This window comes from Lygodium microphyllum, chromosome 16 (assembly GCF_053477565.2).
Source record: "Lygodium microphyllum isolate KBCC chromosome 16, Lygodium_microphyllum_v1.1.10, whole genome shotgun sequence".
NCBI classification, from domain to species: Eukaryota; Viridiplantae; Streptophyta; class Polypodiopsida; order Schizaeales; family Lygodiaceae; genus Lygodium; species Lygodium microphyllum.
The window spans coordinates 22,011,779-22,035,790 of NC_141150.1; the positions used below are offsets into that span (position 1 = coordinate 22,011,779).

A 24,012-nucleotide genomic window follows, 5' to 3' on the forward strand; every position below is an offset into this window, starting at 1 on the left:
GTGAATAATAGTCTTCATTGCTTGATGTAGGAGCTTGCCATGACTCTTAGCAATGCTAGAAGCTTGCTGAGCTAGAAAACATGGAGAATAAGATGATTTATTTCTTATTGTCTTGTTCTTTATATCCAAAAATGATGCTTATGGTTTAAAGAGGAGATTAAGACATTCAATGCTTGCCATGGGAGCTTGTAATAGCCTTCAACAAAGGGTGGAAGCAATATAGATCTGACATCATGGTGCATATGGAGATGAGTTTGCTATAAATGCACGTAGGAATCAATGCAAAATTCTTTGAGTGGATAGCAGTCCACATGGTATCGATCCCAAGCAAATAGGGGCTTCAAGCTTTTAATCTAAAGAATCCCTTAGTTAAAGCCTTTGATCAAGATCAGATAGGGGAAAAGAGGTATGAAGAGATTTCAATAGGTTCCTCCATGAAAGCTTGAACAAGAGCTTGGGAAAGTGAAGAGAAACCCTACTTCTTGAAAATTAGTCAAAACTTTAGTCTCCATTAAAGTCTGTTGGGAAACCCATTTTGTCCAAGAACCACAAAAAATTACTTGAAATATGGGCACAAGTTACTCAAATGGTAAGAAAACAACCATTTTGTTCAAGATCTTGGCCACAAGTTTCGAAAGAACCATGGTTTACTATGGTAGAGCCTACCTAGTCACGGGTTATACAAAGACTATATCTTCAACTATTGCAACTAATATTTCATGGTTAGAACTACACAAGAGCTTGGAAATGACATCTCGAAGGCAATTTCTCCATAACCAAGAAATGCTCAAAATACACAAATAAATATTGCAACAGCCATAGCCAAGGTGACGATAGCTTGGAATCTCATTATCATGAATACAATGGAGAAAATAGAAGAAAGGCAGTAAAATACCTACCTCTTGTTATGGTGGAGCAAGGAACACACCCCTTTACTATGGTGGGAGATCCAAACTTGAAATCCTCAATGGAAGTTTGACTAATGTGCAAAAAGATGTGCAGACATTACAACTCAAGCCTTTATACTAAACCCTAACTCGATGCTTTATTACACATCCACATATATATACATTAATAATAGTGTATATTGATAATATAATATTATGTTCTTCATAACTATATTAAAAACATAATATTAATATTAATAATTATGTTATATTTATAATATTAATATTGTTATATTTATAATATCTCTTGTGCTTGCTCATCCATAATGACCATCTCTCTCTCTCTCTCTCTCTCTCTCTCTCTCTCCCCCCCCCCTTATTTGCCCCCCCACACTCTCTTAATTATGATTTTAATCCATTAATAATTCTATATCTTTATAGTTTGTTCTTAATAATATTTTATATATGCCAATAAAAGGTTTGAAGGGGCCATGCAACATGCTCTTAGCCCCCCGAAACCTTTTGGGATGGGCCATGTGGAAGCCACTCTACTCGTGATTGTTGCTTATACTCCCCATAGTGGTCCTCTCCATCTCTGTGTTTGTGTCTGTCTCCGCCTCTTGCTTGTGATTTCAACACACACACACACACACACACTCTCACTCACTCTCTCTCTCTCTCTCTCTCTCTCTATATGTAGCTTTAATAATCTATCTCTATACTTTGTTTTTTCAAGAGTTTTTTATTTATCTTTTTATTTTTATTTCTCTCTCTCTCTCTCTCTCTCTCTCTCTCTCCTTTTTAAATTTTAGCCTATCAATATTTAGTGCTTCATCAACTCTAATCATGCCATTGAGCATCTAGTTAAAGCATTACACAATGTTAATAGCATATCTTCGATACATAGGTCTTAATAATGATTTTTTGTTTTCTCTCTCAATACATTATGCTTTTCTAGATATTGTACATTGTACCAGATATCTTTTATGCTTTACCTTGAAACATCAAGGCAGATGTTTAAGAAATTTTCACAAAAATTAAATTCCCATGTATAAAGTATCTTTTAGTGCGAAAGTCTCAAGAATAAAATACGATTCTTTTTAGTGCAAAAATCTCTAGAATAAAATACAATTCCTATGTGTGGAGTTTTTATGCAAAGCGCGGAGCATTTTTGTGACATTGTGCTCCGTGTGGCCTAGACGCGGAATGCCTACTACAAGAATGGAACATTGGAAATAGGTAGACCATTCTATAGCATAGATATAAATGATGCAGTAACTAAACACTAGGCGCTCCACGCTTAGACTTGCCCCGATAGCGGGCGCGATTTTTCCCCGGGGGGTAGTGGACGCGTGGCACCCGCCGCCGCGTTTTCTTTCTTTTTTCTGGGGGACGTGGGGCCTGCCACGTGGCACCCGCCCCCACTAATAGTATAGATTGTAATTGTAATGGTTCACTTTTGTAATGCGAAAAATTTGATAACTAAACATTGTAATGGTTAACTTTTGTAATGTGAAAAATTTTCAGGCCAGCAACCGGAACGCGCGCACAAAGAGCTGGCCTTCAGGTCGTTGGGATAATAATGAATGGTTCACTCGACGGATTAGATCATGAGCGGCACACGTCTACTCGTGGTGTTATGTATTGACTCTAGCCATCATCATTAGATCAGAAGAGGATTGCTGTGCTTCTTGGCTATTCACTCATCCAAAATTGTCCGTGGCGAATGGTGAGAGCTCAGTGATCTTGAGATGGCTTGCATATCATGTCTTCATCGGTTTCTTCCTTTCCTGTGGTACTGATACGACCCTTACTCTGTTTTCGTGAGGCCAGTCTGTAACTCTTCACACAAATCTTGGAGACATCAAGTGCGAAATCTTTTGCGATGAAGTCCCGAAGACATCCGAGGTGAGACTTTAATCTCTTCATTCATGGCCGTTCTACATGGGACGTGACAATAGGTTTTCCTTTAGCTTGCACTCTGTTTGCTGATTGAATTGCAGAACTTTCTAGCTTTGTGTGCAAAAGACTACTATCGTGACACTATAATCTCATAGGAATGTAGGGTTCCTGACACTGCAACAGAATTTTCCAGCTTTCTGTGCAAAAGCTTACTGTGATGGCACTGTATTCTCGTGTTGCAGAATTTCCTAGCTTTATGTGCAAAAGGTTACTATGATGGCACCATATTCCATAGAAATATCAAGGGTTTTATGATACAAGGGGGTGATCCAACCGGGACCGGAAGAGGAGGCACAAGTATTTGGGGCCGCAAATTCAATGACGAGATACGGGAGTCTTTGAAGGTATTCATCTTCTTTCTCCCAGAAATCTTGAAATATTGGTTAACTTTTCGTTCTAAGTGCACTGACATTATAACGAAGGTGAAGCTGTTTATGTGCTATTCTTGCAAAACATGCATGGTGGCTTTTTGTATAGCATCTACATTGTTGCAAGTTCACCAGTTGCAGGTTATGACCTGTAAAAAAAAGTGCATCAAACGAAAGTTTGTAAAGTATTTTGATAACTTGCCATTGTACTTGTACACAAAAGGTATTATCACAGCCATCCACTTTTGTTCAACTGTACAATAACTTGTTATTGTCCAATCGGAACATATGTATGAGCTTCAAGGCCTTGTTTGTGGACGAGCTAGGGAGAATTGTGAGATTGGTCATTGTTAGGATAATTATGAGGGCTCTTCTTTTAAGAAACCTTGAGAACCTCCTTCCCCCACGAGAAGGTGCTCATGCAAATTAGTCTTTAGCTATTAACTTAGAATCAATAGTGCAATAGTCACTAGATTTCACAAGGAGTTTCTTAACTATCATGTTGTAACAAGCTTTTTCATTTCATTGACACATGATTTGCTCCAATTTGGAAATATTTGTTCACACGTACTCGGGCAGATCTTTTGTCACTAGTTATTTAGTGGTTCTTTCAATCAGGGCTTCAATTAACACACATGAAAAGCTTAGTTAAGTGTCAAGTGTTGAATGTGACTTCAAGAAGGCAAACATGCTTCTCATGTTTCGAGTGACGTGGAGGAAGTTACATTCTTCTTGCCTTTGCTGTAGGTTATAAAAACATCTTCATGACTCTAATTGTGAGGATTTGTCAATTGAAATGTGAATAAGAGTGCTAATAGAGGGTACAAAGAATATGAAAAACATAACCAAGAAATAAATTGCTCAAAATTCAATGAATAAGAATGGAAGAGAGAGTAACAAGATCTTTTGCACAATGACATCAAGAAGGGCTTGGCTGCTCTCTTTCGGATCCATTCAAGTATATCACAGTTGGCCTTGCTGTTCACAGTATCTACAACCCTACCTTCAGCCCTTGCACGGCCTAACCATCTTTGAGTGTCCTTGGATCTTGTGCTCCACCCTCTCCTTTGAGGCTTCATCCTTGGTTCGACTTCTCCTGTAGTTGGCATTTGGTCCCTATCACTCCATATTCACTTGTTACCTTGCCTCCCTTTTTGGTTAAAACTAATCAAAGTTTTGATAAAAAGAGAGGATGATAATATCTATATTTGACCGCACATGGTACATTTACCTTGAAGATCTCTTAGAGCCCATCTTTGCATGAGAGCCTTACACTAGCTTGGGTGAAACATTTGCATAGGAGACATGACACAAACCAAATCCATGAACATAAGAGAAATGGACATTAGACTATCTCCTAGCCATAGAGCTAATAGGGTCACCCTTGAGCTTGGGAGTCAGTAGCAAACTAGGTCACGAGCACCTCCCAAGAGCTGATGTCTCGTACCACTAGCCTACACTATCACAATGTTTGGATGTGTGGGCCTGTTGGAGCTCAGCTGGGGATGTGCAGCAGTTCGAGGAGTGAGAGTGACGGAGAGAGAGAGAGAGAGAGAGAGAGAGAGAGAGAGAGAGAGTATGATTTTACGAAAAAAAGAGAGAGTATGATTAGATTTGAGTGTACCAACAATGTGTTGGTACACAAAGAATAAATACGTTGGTACACAGAATAAAATGTATTTATACTTAGGGTATATAAGGGTGCATTCACATGTACAATTGAAAAGTGTGAGGACTATACACAGAGGTTAAACGGGCCTTTATCCCAACAACCTCCCACTTAAAAGGTCCGAAGTGAACCTCTAACCAACTCCCACTAGTCGCATGCAATGCTAATGCTGAGCTTTGCGTAGACTTTTAGTGAGAACATCTGCAGGTTGTCCTATGTTTTGATCTTGGTCAATGTGATTAGACCATCTTCCGAAATTTGTTTGATAAAGTGATATCGCACATCTATATGGTTTGTGCGTGAATGATACATGGCATTCTTAGCCAGATACACAATACTTTGGCTATCACATCCCAAAACTACAGTACCCATAGACATGCCAAGATCCTTTGCAAGTCTGCTCAATCATATAGCTTCCTTAGAAGCTTCAGAGCTGATATGTATTTAGCTTTAGTAGTACTCAGTGCGACGATATTTTGCAACCTGGAACACCAAGAAACAACCCCACCAGCAACTGTAAAGACATACCCGCTAGTGGACCTACGAGTGTCCAAGTCACCTGCCATATCTGCATCACAGTAACCCTGCAAACTAAGTGCACCTTGCCCATAGCAAATACACTTTCTTTGTATATCCTTTAGGTATCGAAGAATACACTTGACAGCCTCCCAATGTGTTTTGCTAGGATTTGACATAAACTTGTTAACAACTCCCACTGCATGAGCAATGTTTGGACGAGTAGCAACCATAGCATATATAAGAGAGCCACAAGTTGATGCATAAGGGACTCCCTTCATAGCATTTGCTTCCACGTCATCTTTTGGGCTGTTGGCTTTACTAAGCTTAAGATAAGGAGGTAAGAAAAACAACAATTTCATAGCATTTGCTTCCACGTCATCTTTTGGGCTGTTGGCTTAAGATAAGGAGGTAAGAAAAACAACAATTTCTGCATTCTATCTCTGCGAATCCTCATGTCCAAAATATGCTGTGCATTCCCCAAATCTTTCATGGAGAAGGCTGATTTCAGCTGACTTTTGAGAGCATCCAAGCTAGTCTTTCTTTTCCCAGCTAGCAACGTATCATCCACATACAAAACAAGTATGACGGGGCTGCCATCTGTATCCTTTTTCATGTACAAACAATGATCTGCATGGCTGTGTGGAAACCCATGAGATAGCATAAAAGTGTTAAACTTTTTGTAGCATTGCCGTGGTGCTTGCTTCAGCCCATGCAGGCTGCGTTTTAGTTTGCACACCATCTGCTCTTTCCGGGAACTACAAAGCCCTTTGGTTGTTTCATGTAAATTTCCTCATCAATGTCACCATGTAGGAAAGCTGCTTTTACATCCATTTGGTACAACTCTAAGGCCAATACAATAGTGAGAGCAAAAAGCATACGTAGAGTGGTCATCTTCACAACAGGTGAGAAGACCTCTTGGAAGTCTATCCCTTCCTCTTGTGCATACCCTTTTGCAACCAATCTTGCCTTGTACTTGGGTTTCCCATGAACTGTCTTTACTTTGTAAAACCATTTGTTTGGAAGAGGCTTCCTTCCTTTGGGCAACGACACAAGATCTCAAGTATCATTTGCATATAGAGACTTAATCTCTTCCTGCATATCTAGCTCCCACTTATTGCTGAATTCGCATGACTTGGCCTTTTCGTATGTAAGAGGCTCACCCTCATCTGTAAGCATCACATAATGCAAGGAGGGGTCAAACCTATGTGGTTGCCTTCTTATGCGTGTAGACCTGCGTACCTAATGATCAACATTTTCAGGAATTGGGTCTACATTTGGAGGTGTGTTATTTTCAGCATTTATTGGCTGCTGTAAGCCATTTTCAGCATGCTGTTCATGCTGTACAGCACCTTCATTTTCATTACCAGCACCTGCATTTTCATAATCAGCAAGTCTATCTTGCTGTCCATGACCTCTTTGTGCTCCTATTTGTTGTCCATCATCATTTGGCTCAAAAATAACCGGTTGATCATCAGTTTCAGCCTATGGTACAGCACCGTGAGGCTCATTTTCTGAAGTAATAGGTGGCTGCAAATTTTGAAATTTGACCTTTTCATATTTTCATTAGAGGCTAAAGTACCTTTTAGCAAATTTGCCTTATTAAACACAACATTACGGTTGCGAATAATTTTCTTGGACTGAGGTAACTACACTTTGTAGCCAAATTCACCCTCATCACCATAGCCCATGAAAATGCCTTTGGTGGATTTTGGGTCAAGTTTGTTCCTCAGCTTATCTCTAACATGCACAAAAGCATCACAGCCAAATATGCGTAAATGGTCACATGAGGCCGATTTGCTAGACCAAACCTTCTCAGGGATACCATTATTTAATGACCTGTTTGGAGAGCGGTTGCAAATGTGAACTGCGGTTTTGAGTGCCTCTCCCCAAAATTCATGAGGGAGAGGAGCAGTGGAGAGCATGCACTGCACTCTTTCACATAAAGTCCTATTATATCTTTCAGCCACCCCGTTTGAAGAAGGGCTGTAAGGAGCTGTAAGCTCCCTCTTAATTCCATGCAAGTCACAAAAGGACTTGAATTCACTAGATATGAACTCACCCCCATTATCAATTCTCAGGCATTTCAACTTTCTACCTGTCTGAGTGGTCACAAATGCATGAAACGTTTTACAAACAACAAACACTTCACTTTTCTTTTTCGACAGGTATACCCAAATCTTTTTGGAACAATCATCAATAAAGGAGACAAAATATGTAGCACCACCCAACGATTTTACGGGCATGCTCCATACATCAGAATGCACTAAGTCCAAGACATTGGACTTACAAGAGACACCAGAGTAAAATGAATGTTTTATTTGCTTTCCAAACTGACACTCATTACAAAAGTCAAGTTTAGAGCCTTTTCCATCAACCCTCTTCAGAGAGGTAAGGACATCAAGTCCTTTCTAGCTTATATGGCCTAATCTCTTATGCCATAATTCCAAGTGACTGCCAATTTCAGCAACAACTGCAAGAAACTTGCCATTCAAAGCTTTACAGTGCAAACAATACAAAGTGCCCTTCTTGGTTCCTTTTGCAATCAGCATGGAACCCTTTTTCACTTTCCACAAACCATGACCAAACAGTGTAACCATGCAAGTCAACCTGACCAACAGATAGTAAACTCTTTTTAATGCCAGTATCTGACATCTTTCAACACAAGCTCTTGCCCATTGTCTAAAGACGTGTACAGTGTCAATCCCATCAATGCTGCAAGCATGGTTATTTCCAAGATACACCTTTCCATAACTGCCTGCATTGAACATAGCAAAACACTCCAAGCAAGGAGTTACATGGAAAGAGGCACCAGAGTCTACAATCCAAGTCTGAGTGACACCATCATCAATTGACAAAAGTGCATCAATCACATCAGCCTTGGTAATTTGCATATCCTGCATGTGACATATAAGGACATCATAATCAAGTGCACATAATACAGCAGCCTTTGTATCCAAAAGCTCCTCTATGACCACACTGGAGGCCACATTAGCCTTTTCCTTGCCTTTGGCTGCCTCAGATGCATGTGTCTTATCCTCCTTCTTTTTCTCTCTTGCATTCTTCTTTCTCTCTTGTTCCTTCTTGTAATATCTGCAATTAGGCTTCTTGTGGCCCTTCCGACCACAGTGATAGTAAGTAATGTCACTCTTTTCTTTTCCTTTGCTCTTACTTCTCTTTCTCTACCCTGCATTTGCATTTTTCTTTTTAGCGCTGCCTCTAACATTATAAGCTGAGTTGTTGCCTTCTCCACTAGACATACGTCTAATTTCTTCGTTGAAGATTGAACCCCTCACCCCATCATATGAGAGATTGGGGTTATTGCTGAGAGAAACCACCAAGGTCTCCCAAGAGTCAGGCAGTGTCATGATAAAAAAGATTGCCCTCAACTTATCATCAAAATGCAAATTTGCATCCTTGAGCTGATTTAAAATACTTGTAAATGCACTCAAGTGCTCAGTTGCTGCAGGCTTTGACTCATCCAGTCGCATATTCACCAACTTGTGCATTAAATGCACCTGACTAACAGGTGTGGTGATCTCATAGGTAGTTTTCAGCTTCTCCCGTATTGCATAACTTGTATCTAAACCCTTAGTGTCTGTCAAGATGTCATTAGTGACACCCATCTTAATGTAAGCCACAGTCTTTTTGTTTACTTTGGCCCAATCTGCATCAGACATTTGTGCGGGTTTATCTTCCTACAAAGCATTCTCACAATCCTTTAGGAACAATATGCCCTGCATGCGGTCCTTCCAAAGGTCAAAGCCATGACCATCAAACCGTTTGATTTCCATCAAACTCTTGATGTCTGAATTGGAAGAAGTTGCAGCCATTTTATCTCGAACACAAGAGTAAATGCCATGGACTGTAGAAGCACAAGCTGAAACGGCAAACACACTACTGTTCTTCCTCAAATAGTAATAAATCTTTGCTGTTTGTACATGAACTAGCCACCACACGGGCAAAAATGCAGAAATTTACCAAATTCTGCACAAAGCCCCAAAATTTCAGGTCCAAAAGTGCATAAATGTCAGCCAATCTGACCCAGCTAGGCAAAATTTTACCTATACATGAAAAGCCCCAAATTTCAAGGATCCAATGTCAAGAAATTTTACTCACTCCAGTGAAATTTTGACAAATTTGGCAAAATCCCCAATTTAATTGAGGTCACTACATGCAATGCTTGCAATTTCTGACTTGAATATCATTGACAGGCATAGACGAGATCAAATCTAGGAAAAGCCCCAATTTTCGGGCTTAGATTTGCACGAGTCTGAGACCTGTGCTTCCATGCACAAACTCCTGTTATGACAAGGGGAAAAGAATTCAGAAATTTGAGAGATTTTCGATTTTAAAAAAATGGATTTCTGATTTAAAAAAAAACCGAGGGGGGAGGGGGGTCCGTTGACCCGTCAGGCAGGTCACGTTTGACGACCCGCTGGCGTTGTCTCACGCGGGCCTGGTCCCCGTTGCCTGTCAACAACCCGCCTTGTCGACCATCACGCCCTATCCGCCACGAACTCCAGCACTCCAGCTGTCATGTCTACATGCTACGAACGTTGGTTCCCTATTGGGCATGTCATCAGGTCTCCAGGTTTCAAATGGCGCCTTCACACCTTGTCGCCACGGCCTTTACACCTCGTCGCCACGGACATCGCCTCCACTCTGGGAACCTACCATAAGTTGCCTGCGTGTCGCTTGAGTTGAGAGGCCATGATTGTCTTCTACTCGATCAATTCTCGAGTTGCTTTTGGTCTCGAGAAGCGTGCACTATGTGCTTTGATACCAGTTGTTGGAGCTCAGTTGGGGATGTGCAACAGTTCGAGGAGTGAGAGTGACGGTAAGAGAGAGAGTGAAAGTACGATTAGATTTGAGTGTACCAACAATGTGTTGGTACACAAAGAATAAAATGTATTTATACTTAGGGCATATAATGTACAACTTAATAGTGTGTGAGCACTATACACGTGTTAGAGATCACAGCCAGGCAGCCAGTGCAGTCGGACAGGAGTGCAGTCGGACTGCACAGTCGGACTGCCACGTGGCAGTCCGACCTGTGCAGGCAGTCGGCTGCATTTAATGCAGCCGACAGGCTGTTTTCTGGCGCCCTATTTTCGCCCAGTTTTCTGGCTATAAATAGCCGATTTTTCCAGCAGTCTCCGACACTTCTCTGCTCGCAGATTACAGACCGGTAACACGCGCAGATTCCGTCTCTGTTCGCAGATTTCAGACAGGAGACAGTGCAGACTGCAGCGGACTTCGAGGTGAACAGCAGGTTGCATCGTTGAGGTGGAGATACGCAGTCCAGCGCACTGCGCCCGTGTATATATTTGCATATCTTTGTATTCAGCACACTTTATACAGCAGATCTTCATCTTCCATTGTCTCTTTCTCTCTCTTCTCTCTCTTCTCTCTCTGCGTTCTCTCTCTCTCAGTCCTACGCTTCCGCACCGCTGCACTCTGACATGGTATCAGAGTAGTGTTAGAGGGCTGACTGAGCGCAGAACCAACCTGAAGAGGAGTTTCTATCGCGACACAAATTTGCGTTTTCAGTGTTTGAGGGTAGACAGGAGGGCTGCGCCTTGGAACAAGGCTGAAGCGAGTGTGGGCGTGCAGGAAAGGAGTCCAGGTGGTGGATTTGCTGCTGTTTACTGCTGTTTGACGCGGAGGAAGTTTGAGTTTTCAGCCTACAAGTGCAGGCTTTGTTTTTTCATCGCCTCCGGCGGGTGAAGAAGTTTCAGGACACGGAAGAGCCTTAGCAGGCTGAGTTTTCACAGTCAGAGGGGGCTGCTTTTGTGTTTGTGAAGGCATTACATGTGAAGATGTCTACAGAGATTGACTTGGAGTTCCAGTTGATTATGGACCGGAAGGTGCCTGTCTTACCGGCTCTTCCTGCAGATCAGAAGCTCGACGGCGACAACTACCGCATTTGGCGCGTCATGATGTTGGCCATCCTTGAGTTCTATGATTTGGCGGAGCTTGTACAGGAGGAGATCGACTTGCCCTTGGTAAGAGATGAGTCTTGGCCAACTCCGCACATCATGTACTACAGCCGTGATCGCTCACATCGAGCACTTGACGGTGGCTCGGGAGATATGGCTGGAGCTTGATCAGATGTACAATCGGATGACCCTTATGAAGCGGGTTTCTTTGGAGGTACAGATGCGGACCTTGTCCGTAAACAAGTCTTCTTCGCTGCGGGAGCACATTAACAAGCTCAGGCAGCTTCAGATGCAGGTTCAGAATGCGGGGAAGCTGATTTCCTCCGAAGACATGGCGATCACACTATTGTCCTAGTTGCCGCCATGATTCGGTACATTCTACTCTGCCCTTATTGCTTCGGGGCGAGAGTCTACTCTTCGGTGGGAAGAGTTGGTTCCTGTGGTCTTGGACCAAGAGGAATAGTTAAAGGGACAGAATGCTTCCAAATCGGAGGCGCTGCCGACAGGTCAAGCCTCTCAGAAGAAGGGGAAGGACCAAAAGAAGAAGAAAGGGGATAACAAGTCCAAGAAGAACAAGGACAAGGACAAGGACAAGGACAAAGAATCCACATGTCATATTTGTGGAAAGACTGGCCATTGGAAGAAGGATTGCCCTGACAAAGACAAGAAGGACACCAACAAGAAGGACACAAAGGATTCTGGAGCGGTGGCTGCACCCTCATCAGCTGCATTTCTTCATCTAGCTGTCATTGAGGACTCTTCACCGAATGCTTTTAATGTTGCGATGACGGCTCCCCAGGCTCGAGAGTGGATCGTTGATAGTGGTGCCTCCCGGCACATGACTCCTTCATCAGATGGTGTTGCCCAGTTGCAACCCTCGCGTGGGCAGATTCTCATTGGAGATAGCTCTTCAGTATCTATTGCAGGTCGGGGTAAGATGCAGCTTATTCCAGATGGACGAGGTGGTACCCATACCTCAGAGGTTTTGCATGTACCGGGCTTAGGGTACCATCTCCTGTCAGTTCATAAGATTTGCTCCCTTGGCCTTTTGGTGGAGTTTGACAGCACTACGGTGCGCGTCCTTGATCGTGGGTCGAGGAAGGTTCTATCATCCGGATATGAGGAGAACGGCATTTATAAATTGAAGTCTTCCACCGCCCTCTCTACTCTTCTTCTTACCTCTTAGTCACAGTCAGAGTTATGGCATGCTCGGTTTGGTCACCTCAACTATGATTATCTTCGGAGGGCGTCACGTGGATAGCTTGTTCGAGGGTTGCCGGATATGGTGGTGAGCCAGCAGCCATGTGTCTCCTGCATTCGGGAGAAACAGCATAGGGATGCCATTTCCCACACAGCTTCGCGGCGATCTACTTTACCGATGGAGCTTGTATCTACGGATCTATGTGGCCCTATGAGGAATGAGTCCTTGCGTGGGAGCTCGTACTTCATGCTGATCGTAGATGACTACAGCAGGATGACATGGGCCTATTTTTTGGCATTAAAGTCAGAAGCTTTCTCACACTTCAAGGATTGGCTTCTCTTTGAGGAGAACCGATCGGGCCGGAAGTTGAAGACCTTGCGATCCGACAAGGGCGGTGAATTTGTTTCTAATGAGTTTACTCGGTTTTGTGTAGATAAAGGGATTCACCAGGAGTTTGCCAATACCAACACTCCTCAAGAAAATGGCATTCTTGAACGGAAAAACCGCAGTGTGATCGAGATGGCGCGCACCATGATGGAGCACCGACAGACCCCTCAGGTTCTGTGGGCCGAGGCTGTGGCTACTGCCGTCCACATCCTTAATCGATCCCCCACTTTGGCCGTTGATGGGAGGACCCCTTTTGAGGCTTACTTTGGGACTAAGCCCGATGTTTCTTACTTTAGGGTCATTGGGTGTGATGCCTATGTTCACATTCCCAAGGCTCACCATGATAAATTTGAGGCAGCTTCCCGAAGACAGGTATTTGTTGGCTACAGCTCCCAGTCCCAAGGCTATCGATTGTATGATCTCGTCAAGCGGGATGTGTACACTAGTCGCGATGTGCGGTTTGTGGAGGTTCCGGCTATATCAACGGGTGAGGAGCATCCCGTTCTTGGAGATCCAGGGGAGAGTTGGGCTCCTGCTACAGTTCCACTGGAGCCCGTGCCTTTTGGTTATGATTCTGTTTCTGACACAGAGTCTACTGTTCCACTGGTCACCCCTGAGGAGTTACCACCGGTGGATATTCCAGAGTCTTCAGGTGATGGAGAGAGACGAGGGGAGGTTCGGCCTCCTCCTCGATGGGCTCGTGACACACTTCGTGATTCAGGGATCGAGGGGGTTCCTGAGGAGTGGGGACCGCAAGATGGTCCGCGGCGGTCACAGCGGCACCATGCACATTCTACGGAGCTTGTTTGCTCTAACTATTGTTTGATGACCCGTGTTATGCAGGATCGAGAGCCCACCTCTGTGAAGGAGGCTTTACAGTCCACACCATGGAAGAAAGCTATGGAAGCCGAGTTGGAGGCTATTGAGAGGAATGGCACTTGGTCACTCTTGCCCCGCCCCCCGAATAAGAAGGTGATTGGCGTCAAGTGGGTCTTCAAGACCAAATACCTTAGCGATGGTTCTTTGGATAAGCACAAGGCTCGCCTTGTTGCTAAAGGTTTTGCACAGCGCCCAGGGATTGATTGTCATGATACTTTTGCCCCCACAGCTCGTATGGCGACCATTAGAGCTGTTCTTGCCTTGGCTGGCCATAGGAGCTGGCCTGTTTACCAGTTGGATGTGAAGTCGGCCTTCCTCAATGGTGATTTGAAGGAGGAGATCTATGTTGAGCAGCCTCCTGGCTTTGGATCTTCAGATGGGAAAGTCTACAGGTTGAAGAAGGCCTTGTATGGCCTCAAGCAGGCTCCGCGTGCATGGAACGAGAAGATTGATTCGTTCCTACAGTCTCAGTTGGGATATCGGTGTTCCAAGGTCGATCCGCAGCTTTATGTTCACACTTCCGAGGATGGTTGTGTGCTTTTTGTGTTATATGTTGATGATTTGATTGTCACAGGTCATGATGCACAGTAGGTCCAAGAGACGAAGTTAGCTTTACATCGGACGTTCGAGATGACGGACTTGGGTCTACTCCATTTCTTTTTGGGCCATGAGATTTATCAGTCTCAGAGGGGGATCTTCATCTCTCAACAGAGATATGTACAAGAGCTCTTGGTGTCTTTTGAGATGGAGGATTGTCGGAGCCTTTCTACTCCTATGGATCCGAACTGGAAGGCCACTTCCCATTCAGCTTCTCCTATGGCGGATGCTTCCCGCTATCGTCAGTTGATTGGGTCCCTAATTTGGCTTCTCAACACTCGGGTTGATCTTTGTTTTGCTGTTGGGCTCTTGGCAGGGTTCATGAGTGAACCTAAGTCGGTGCATTGGCAGGCTGCTCAGAGGATACTTTGGTATTTGAGGGGGACGTCTGATTTAGGGATTCATTATCCCGCAGGGACAGATGGTTCAGATCTTGTACTTGCAGGTTGGAGCGACTCGGATTGGGCCGGTGATGTGGACCACAGGCGGTCTACTACAGGTTACTGTTTTACCTTGGGTGCAGGTGTTATTCTCATGGAGTAGCAAGAAGCAGCCCACAGTAGCCCTTTCGTCTACTGAGGTGGAGTAACGGGCCGCGTCTTCCACCACATGTGAGGCTGTGTGGCTTCGGAGATTATTGGAGGAGCTTGGGTGCCCCCAGACTCGTCCTACTTTGCTGCAATGTGACAATGAGAGTTGCATTGCCTTGGCACGGAACCCTGTCTTTCATGCCCGGACGAAGCACATAGAGATCCAGTACCACTTCATCAGAGAAAAGCTTCTGGATGAGACCATCACTGTGGAGTACTACAAGACGGAGGACAATCTTGCGGATTTGTTTACAAAGGCACTTCCCCAGGCTCTACTTCAGAGACATTCCAGATCCCTCAGGCTTATGCCCTGCCCAGGCTCTGAGAGGAGGTGTTAGAGATCACAGCAAGGCAGCCAGTGCAGTCGGACAGGAGTGCAGTCGGACTGCCACGTGGCAGTCCGACCTGTGCAGGCAGTCGGCTGCATTTAATGCAGCCGACAGGCTGTTTTCTGGCGCCCTATTTTCGCCCAGTTTTCTGGCTATAAATAGCCGATTTTTCCAGCAGTCTCCGACACTTCTCTGCTCGCAGATTACAGACCGGTGACACGCGCAGATTCCGTCTCTGTTCGCATATTTCAGACAGGAGACAGTGCAGACTGCAGCGGACTTCGAGGTGAACAGCAGGTTGCATCGTCGAGGTGGAGACACGCAGTCCAGCGCATTGCGCCTGTGTATATATTTGCATATCTTTGTATTCAGCACACTTTATACAGCAGATCTTCATCTTCCACTGTCTCTTTCTCTCTCTTCTCTCTCTGCATTCTCTCTCTCTCAGTCCTACGCTTCCGCACCGTTGCACTTTGACGACACGGAGGTCAAAAGGGCCTTTATCCCAACAAGGCCTACGGGCCAAGAGTCCAAAAGTGGCGATTACACGATTATGTGTACACAATAGGGCTTTTGAGTCTTATAATAGAACTTAGGTTAGCATAAAACTCAATATGATCTTGGGACGTTTTAATGGTTTTCCTTGCAATAGTCAACATTTCTTGTATACCATATAGAACATCGACCATGAATTGCATTTTCACCCCCCTTGAACTTAATGGCAATTGGTGGTTTCGGCTCATAACCGTACGTTAGCTTAAGTAGGCTATAACCAATAGCAGAATGCTTAGCACGATCATAAGCAAACTCAATTTGAGGAAGATAATACTTCCAATCGTATTGTCTATGAGAGACGTGTGCAATTGATCCTCTATGGTTGATTTGTCCTCTTGGCCCGTCCATTGGTCTCTAGATATTCTAAGATGACACGGACAATTGGATCTCTAACTTCTAGAAGACTATTTGCCAAAAATGACTAGTGTACTTAGGATCATAGTCAGTGATGACAAACCATAAAGCTTATGCAAATGCTTGATAAAGAGATTAGCCAATTCGTAGCTTTTAATGGTCATCTCTGGTAGAATGAATCAAGCCATTTTTGTCAATTTATCAACCATGACCTATGTTGCATCATGACCTTGATTTCTATGAGGTAATCCTATCACAAAATCCATGCAAATGTAACCCACTTCTTATTGCAATGGGTGGTGTGTATAGAAATGCTCTACCATAGAAAACACAACACAATCGTACGACAAATGAACAAACTAATAAAGGAATACAATTAGGGCTAGGTTAACTCAGGGACAATGAGGGAATACTAGAATACAATGCTCAATGCAGCAAACATAGTGTGCAGTGAAGGATATTGACCCTTGAACTCTTGTCGCTCTAGAACCGGGGCAGAGTGTATGAATTGGAGAGCGTGTTGTACTTTGATGGATCTCTAAATGCAATAGGCAGCCTCCAGATGTGTTTGGCAGCTGCAAATGCAGCAGTAGGACGCTGAATCAGTGATAGACGGACGAGAAATTGCAAATGCAGCAATGTAATGATGACACAGCAGCTGGCGATGATCTCAAACAGCAAAACCCAGCTCCAAGTGGTAGCAACCAGGTTGGTGGGCGATAACAAAAGGATCAAAATGCAGCAATTTGGGTGGTCATCAGTTGTAGGCGAGAGCTGAATAGGGCAGAATGCAACCTGTTGGGTGATGTGCAGCAGTAAACACAAACTTTTGGGTGTAGAAAAACAGCCATCTTGATGACCAGCAATGGATGGAGGATTGGAAACAGTTGAAATCTATGATGGAGGGTTGGGAAGCAAGCTACCTGATGGTAGATGACAATGATGGACAGCTCTGATTGAGCATTTGCGAATCTTTGGTGGAACAAGTTGCGGGTCTGGTTGGGATTGTAGCCCTTCGACAAGATCCCACAAGTTCTAGGAGTTAAGAATGTGCCTCATCGGATTCGACTTGGTGGTATAGTTAGATGCGTTAAAATGAGTCTTGTTAATGAATGCATGCTTGGTTGATGAGGATGAAGAACTATGATGTGTCTAAGCATAAGGAGGGTACTAAGGAATTAGAAAATAAGGATAGGGAGGGGGACAAGGTGGGTAGGTAGAAAGAGTTGGAGCGGGATCCATAGGTGCTTTTGATGAAGGCATGGGGACTCTCAACCTCTATGCAACTATCAATTGAGGCATAGTAACATAAGCAGATGGCCCACTAGGAATTGCCATGGAGGTAGATCGTGGTATCAACTAGTCAATACTTGGGTAAGTAGGGGTACGGAGCCCATGCTAAGAGTAGCCCAAAGGTGTGTGGAAAGCTAAATGAAGTGAATGGTAATGGTGATGTAGTGGAATGAGTGGGTGGGATGAGGAGCTACGTCCCAGAGACATGCAATGTTGAGATGCTTTAATCTTGCTAGTAATATATAATTAAGTTATTGATCAAATGTGTAAGGTTGTTAAGCACATGTGTTGTATATGGTAGTTATTTTATGGTAATAACAAGCCAAGGACCTTGAGGATGGAATAGGTGTCAAAGGCAAAAGCTGTGATAACTTATGATAGTTGGGCTTCGATGGTTAGTTGGTGTCAGTTTTGACCCTAGGATAGTTGTTTGGCCAAATAAGTGTCAATGGTGACACTAGGGACTAGCATTAATTAATTAATTAATGCCAGTCTAAGGGTCAATAGAGGTTGGGGACCACTCCCGGGCTGCAAGTGGCCTAGCCAATTAATTATGGATGGGCACATTTGATTTTGGGCAGGGTTAGAAAGGCTGAAATTAATTTTCAGAATTATTTAATTTCAAAAATTAATGTAATGGTTGGATAATACTGAAAATTGGGTTTAGAAGGTTGCCACTGTCAAAAATACCCATGTAAACTGAGAAAACACTTTTTTGGGCGTGGTTTCAGCCATTCAATGAGTTTTCAGCTTGTGGGAGAGAGAGGAGGCTGCTGATCAGAATTTGCTGCAAAGGTGACATCCAAAAGGCTGCTAGCAGCTCTAGGAGACCTTGGTGATGTAGGCGACAGCATTTATAATGCCTTTCGATGCAGGCAGCAGCATTTAATGCATGTGATAGTAGTTGGGCACTTCCCTAACAGTAGGCGACATCAATCTGGACTGATCAGAGCAGACAATAGTCAATATCAGCCAATTTTTCCACGAAGAATCTCTGAATTCTCTCTCTTTGGCATTCTCTCACCTACTCCAGCCCATTCTCTGAAGTTCTCAGCTTATCTCAGCCAGATTTGGTGGACAGCAAAGGGAATTCTATTGTAAACCCTAAATTTCTACATAAATTTGGGTTTAACAGCCACCATGGGACCGGTGTCATCAATAGAATTCAGCACCTGAAATTTGCGGAATTATGAGGGAATTCAGATGCCACCCCATCTATTGTGAATTTAGGGTAGCACTTGGCGAGTTGGGGTCCAATTAGAGCAAGTCCTGGGTGAAATTTAAATTTGCCCAATCTGTGTGCTGATTGCATCTACAACAAGGGGCTTTTGGATCAGCCAAGGAGATTGTGGAATCTTTGCTTGTATCCAATCCATTCGTCAATAAAGCTAAAGAAATATCAAAAGGGGCACCAACTTTGGTGCGAGTAGGGTGTCTATTGTCCAAGATTTTGAAGGTAAAGTGTGGACTTCAATTTATGTTTATTTACTGATTGCTGTAATTAAGTGCTTGATCAAGAATTACCACCCTATCCGAGAAGCAAGGTTGGTTTGATGGTTCCATTGAAAGATACCACTCAATCCTTTGATGGGCATGACACTTGATTGCAAGCCAAAGCTTTGTGCTAGTGTTGATTTTTGTGCTCTGCTAGGAAATTACAGCAAGATGCCTTAGTACAGTGAGATGGAATTAAGTAGTAATGATGCCTCTTAGTATGGACACTCACATGGGGAAGAAGGAAATGCAATGCCTCATCTTGGACAAGGCTCAGACCATGGACAACAAGTTGAAAATGTTGTTGTTGGGCAAGATCCAGGGCCTTCGAAGCATAGGAATTTGATGACTAGTTCAAGAATCAGATGAGGACAGTGGCAAATCTTTTTGTTGAATTGGCAAAGGATCCTTAGTTCACCTGATTTTTGAATGCTTCAAAGAAGGATAGCAAGGGTGAGAAGTAGTCATCTTCTACATCTTTGGGATAGCAAAGTGTATTGAAGGTAATGCCAAAGCCTTCACTTGAAGCTCCTAAAGAGGCTAGTGAAGTAAAATAGTTGGTACTTACAAGGCAAGGAATGCAAATGCAAGGCCAACATGGAAGTGCCAATCCAATGGATATTGGACAGTTGGTCACATATGCTACGTTGGGGCAGCCAAGATACTTTGGTGGTAGAATGATTTTTCATGCTATCATTGAACAAGGACTGCATACAGGAATGTATGGCACAAATCCCCTATGGTATGCAGCAGCCAATGCATGGTGTGCAAGGCTCAATGTATTTGGGTATGGTTGGAAATGTGCAAAACCTTATGTATAGCAACATTAACTTAATGCTTGGGGCACAAGGTAGTATGTTTGGTAATGCATTTGCACCCCTAAATGTTTATGGGGCTCAAGGGATGAGTGCTTATCATGCAAAGGCTCCGATTGGCGTTGGTTTTGATGTTAATCCAGCAAATGCACCCTTTTTGCGGCAGCCGGTGTATGAAAATTGGACACCCAAAGGGGCAGTAAAAGACTATAATGAGGGTGGAAAAGTAGTGAAGTTTGAGTCCTTGAGTGGTACACAAGATAGGCTGAAAGCTTTGACTTTCATTTAGTAGTTTAATGTAGCCTATTCAAGGGGAAACTTCAGCAGATTCTCAAAGATTCAAAAGGTAGCCACTTTCTTGAAGGGGAATGCATTGCAGTGGTGGTTCACACTTTTGATGCAAGGTAGAGCATTGTCAACATGGGTACAATTTAAGCAAATATTTGCATTGAATTGGTTGACAAGTACCTTTGAGGTGAACATCATGACAGCTTGGAACAAGATGGATGCTAAGGAATGCAAAAACTTGGAGCAATGCAATAAGAAGTTTTGGGATGCATTGCTGCCTGTCACTTCTTATCTATCAGAGTGCAGCGATGTGGAAGCGTGGGACCAAGACTGAGAGAGAGAGTGAACATAGAGAGAAGAGAGAGAGAAAGTGACAGTAGAACAATAAGATTTGCTGTAGGAAGTATGCTGAATACAAAGGAATGTAGATTTGTATATCGGAGTAGTGCGTATATTTGCGTATCTCCTCCTTGATGATGTCACCACACGCGCACACCTCGAGGATATTAAGGCTTGATCACGATTTGATCTCCATGAATTGCTGAGAGTGCCTGTGAATGAATGAGAGTGTGCCAAAAGACTGGCTATATATAGCCTAGAAAAGAATAATGTCCAGCATTAGGTCAGCTGCATTAAATGCGTCGGTTGCGTTATATGCAGCCGATTGCATAAAAAATGCCCAAAACTGTCAGACTGCACAGTCCTCTGCCACGTGGCATCTGCGATAGCATCTCCCATCACACGTGTGACACTGCTGACCTGGCATAAATGATGATGTGGCACCTTGCTACTGACGTGGCACTCAAATTGACCCTGAACTGCTCTGTACATTGCCTGAAAGAGGAAAATGCCTGTGTCCAAGGGATGATCCCTAACACCCCCTCTCAGATCCTAGACGAGGCATAAGGCTGAGGGATCTAGCATGTCTCCGAAGACAAGCCTGGGGAAGCACCTTCGCAAACAAATCTGCAAGATTATCCTCCGTCTTGCAGTACTCCACATCAATGGTCTCATCCAGAAGCTTCTCCCTGATGAAGTGATATTGGATCTCTATGTGCTTTGTCCAGGCATGGAATATAGGATTTCGGACCAAGGCAGTGCAACTCTTGTTGTCGCACTGTAGAAGAGTAGGACAAGTGTGGGGGCAGCCAAGCTCCTCCAATAATCTCCGAAGCCACACAGCCTCACATGTGGTGGAAGACGCGGCCCAATACTTCGCCTTAGTAGAAGAAAGGGCTACCGTGGGCTGCTTCTTGCTACTCCATGAGATAACACCTGCACCCAAGGTAAAATAATAGCCTATAGTAGAGTGCCGGTGGTCCACATCGCCAGCCCAATCCGAGTCGCTTTTGTCGGAGTGCGCAACGGAAGAAGAAACACGAACACATAGGAAGAGAGAGAAAGCAGAAAATGAAGGAAGAAAATCTGCACTGACTGAAATGAATGCTGAATACAAAGCTGTGGACAGATCAGTCCCTACACGCAGCCCGGAGCGTCAGTGAGGGCACCAGATCAGGCTGATGATGATGGCAGCACCGAAGACGGAGGAAGATGACGGAGTTGGAGTGTGCACCTGCCAAGGAAGGAGGGAAAATGATAATACAACCAATTGCCAAGTGGGAAATGGCTATAGATAGCCAAAAAACCCAAAAAATGGCCGACCTGAAATTTGAGGCCATAAATATGTCCGACCAGCATTTAATGCTGGTAAATATGCCAGGAATGCTCAGAAAAATCCCGGAAAGGGTGGACAATGTCCGGCAGATGAGGCAGGTTGAAGAATGTAAAAACTGTCCCGGGAAATGCACATAAAATCCCGGTTGGAGGAGAAAATGCATTGAAATGCAATAAAGTGAGTGCTCTAGAATGAGCTACCTCCTCCGTCCAAACAAGTGATAGACAAGTCAGAGCTCCTAAAGTTCTCGTCTAACTAAGACTAAGGCTCATAAGCAGGAGATGACAAGGCATGACAAACATGACCGCTAACAGCTTCAACCTGCAAGAACAAGATCTGAAGCACCTGTACCTGCTGGATAAGAAATCCCTAAGTCAAAGGTCCCCCTCAAATACCGAAGAATCCTCAGGGCAGCATGCCAATGCACTTGTTTTGGTTCACTCATGAACCGCGCCAAGAGACCTACAGCAAAACAAAGATTAACACGAGTGTTAAGGAGCCAAATCAATGATCCAATCAATTGACGGTAGCGGGAAGCATCCGTCAAGGGAGAATTTGAGTGTGAAGTGGCCTTCCAGTTCGGATCCATAGGAGTAGAATGGCCTGTCTCAAAAGTCACCAAGAGCTCCTGAAGGTATCTCTTGCTGAGAGATGAAAATCCCCCTATGAGATTGATAAATCTCGTGATCCAAGAAGAAATGAAGAAGCCCCAAGTCCGTTATCTCGAACGTCTGATGTAAAGCTGTCTTTGTCTCTTTAACCTTCTGTGCATGGTCACCTGTAAGAATCAAATCATCAACATACAACACAAACAACACATGACCAGCCTTGGAAGTGTGTACATAAAGTTGCGGATCGGGCCTGGGAGCGCCGATATCCCAACTTTGATTAAAGGAATGAGTTAATCTTCTCGTTCCATGCACGTGGAGCATGCTTTAGGCCATACAAGGCCTTCTTCAACCTGTATACTTTCCCATCCGAGGATCCAAAGCCAGGAGGTTGTTCCACATAGATCTTCTCCTTCAAGTCACCATTGAGGAAGGCCGACTTCACATCCAACTGGTAGATAGGTCATCTCCTATGGCCAGCCAAGGCAAGAACAACTCGAATAGTCGCCATACGAGTAGTGGGGGAAAAAGTATCATGGAAGTCAATGCCTGGGCATTGAGCAAAATCTTTAGCAACAAGGCAGGCCTTGTGGTTGTCCAAAGAACCATCGTTAAGGTACTTGGTCTTGAAGACCCACTTGACGCCAATCACCTTCTTGTGAGAGGGACGAGGCACAAGGTACCAAGTGCCATTCCTCTCAATAGCCTCCAATTCGGCTTCCATAGCTTTCCGCCAATGGTCAGACTGCAAAGCCTCCTTTACGGAGGTGGGCTCTTGATCCTGCATAACACGGGTCATCAAACAATAGTTAGAGCAAACAAGTTCCGTAGAATGTGCCTGGTGTCTCCGTGACCGCCGCGGTCCATCCCGCGATTTCCACTCCTCAAGGAACCTCTCGATTCCCTGAATCTCAGTGTGTGTCATGGGCCCAACGAGGAGGAGGCAAGGTCTCTTCTCATTGCTCTCCATCTGCTGAAGACTCGGGTACATCCACCGGTAGAAGCTCCAGTGGGGTGGTTGGTGGAAGAGAAGACTCTATATCTGAGGCAGAATCTACATCAAGAGGCTCTGGCTCCAAAGGAATTGTCTCGGGAGCCCCACTCTCCCTTGGATCTCCAAGTATGGGGTGCTCCTCACCCCTGCTGTGGTCGGGCGGACCTTCCACGAACCGCACATCTCGGCTCTTGTAAACATCCCACTTCACGGGATTATACATGCGATATCCTTGTGACTGGGAGTTGTAGCCAACGAACACCTGTCGTTGGGAAGTCGCTTCAAATTTGTCTTGTTGAGTCTTGGGGATGTGCACATATGTGTCACACCCAAAAACCCTGAAATAAGAAACATCAGGCTTAGTCCCAAAGTAAGCCTCAACTGTGGTTCTTCCGCTGAAGGATGCTATTTTCTTGAGGAGTGTTGGTGTTAGCAAACTCTTGGTGAATGCCCCTATCTGCACAAAAGTGAGCAAACTCATTATAAACAAATTCACCACCCTTGTCTAATCGCAAGGTCTTTAGTCTCTAGCCAGATGGGTTCTCCTGGAAGAGAAGCCAATCCTTGAAGTGGGAGAATTTGAGTGTGAAGTGGCCTTCCAGTTCGGAT

The 24,012-nt window shown here is 44.2% G+C and overlaps 1 protein-coding gene across 1 annotated transcript in view; it reads left to right on the plus strand.

Moving 5' to 3' along the window:
• Positions 1-2,401: 2,401 nt before the first annotated feature.
• LOC148022612 (Cyclophilin-like peptidyl-prolyl cis-trans isomerase family protein) overlaps positions 2,402-24,012 on the plus strand; it is a 68,181-nt gene continuing 46,570 nt past the window's right edge. Inside the window, exons 1-3 of the mRNA XM_087695565.1 lie at positions 2,402-2,616; positions 2,721-2,795; positions 3,032-3,193. Of these exons, the coding sequence (XP_087551691.1) occupies positions 2,614-2,616; positions 2,721-2,795; positions 3,032-3,193 (240 nt within the window). The 5' untranslated portion in view covers positions 2,402-2,613. The remainder of the gene's footprint in view (positions 2,617-2,720; positions 2,796-3,031; positions 3,194-24,012) is intronic.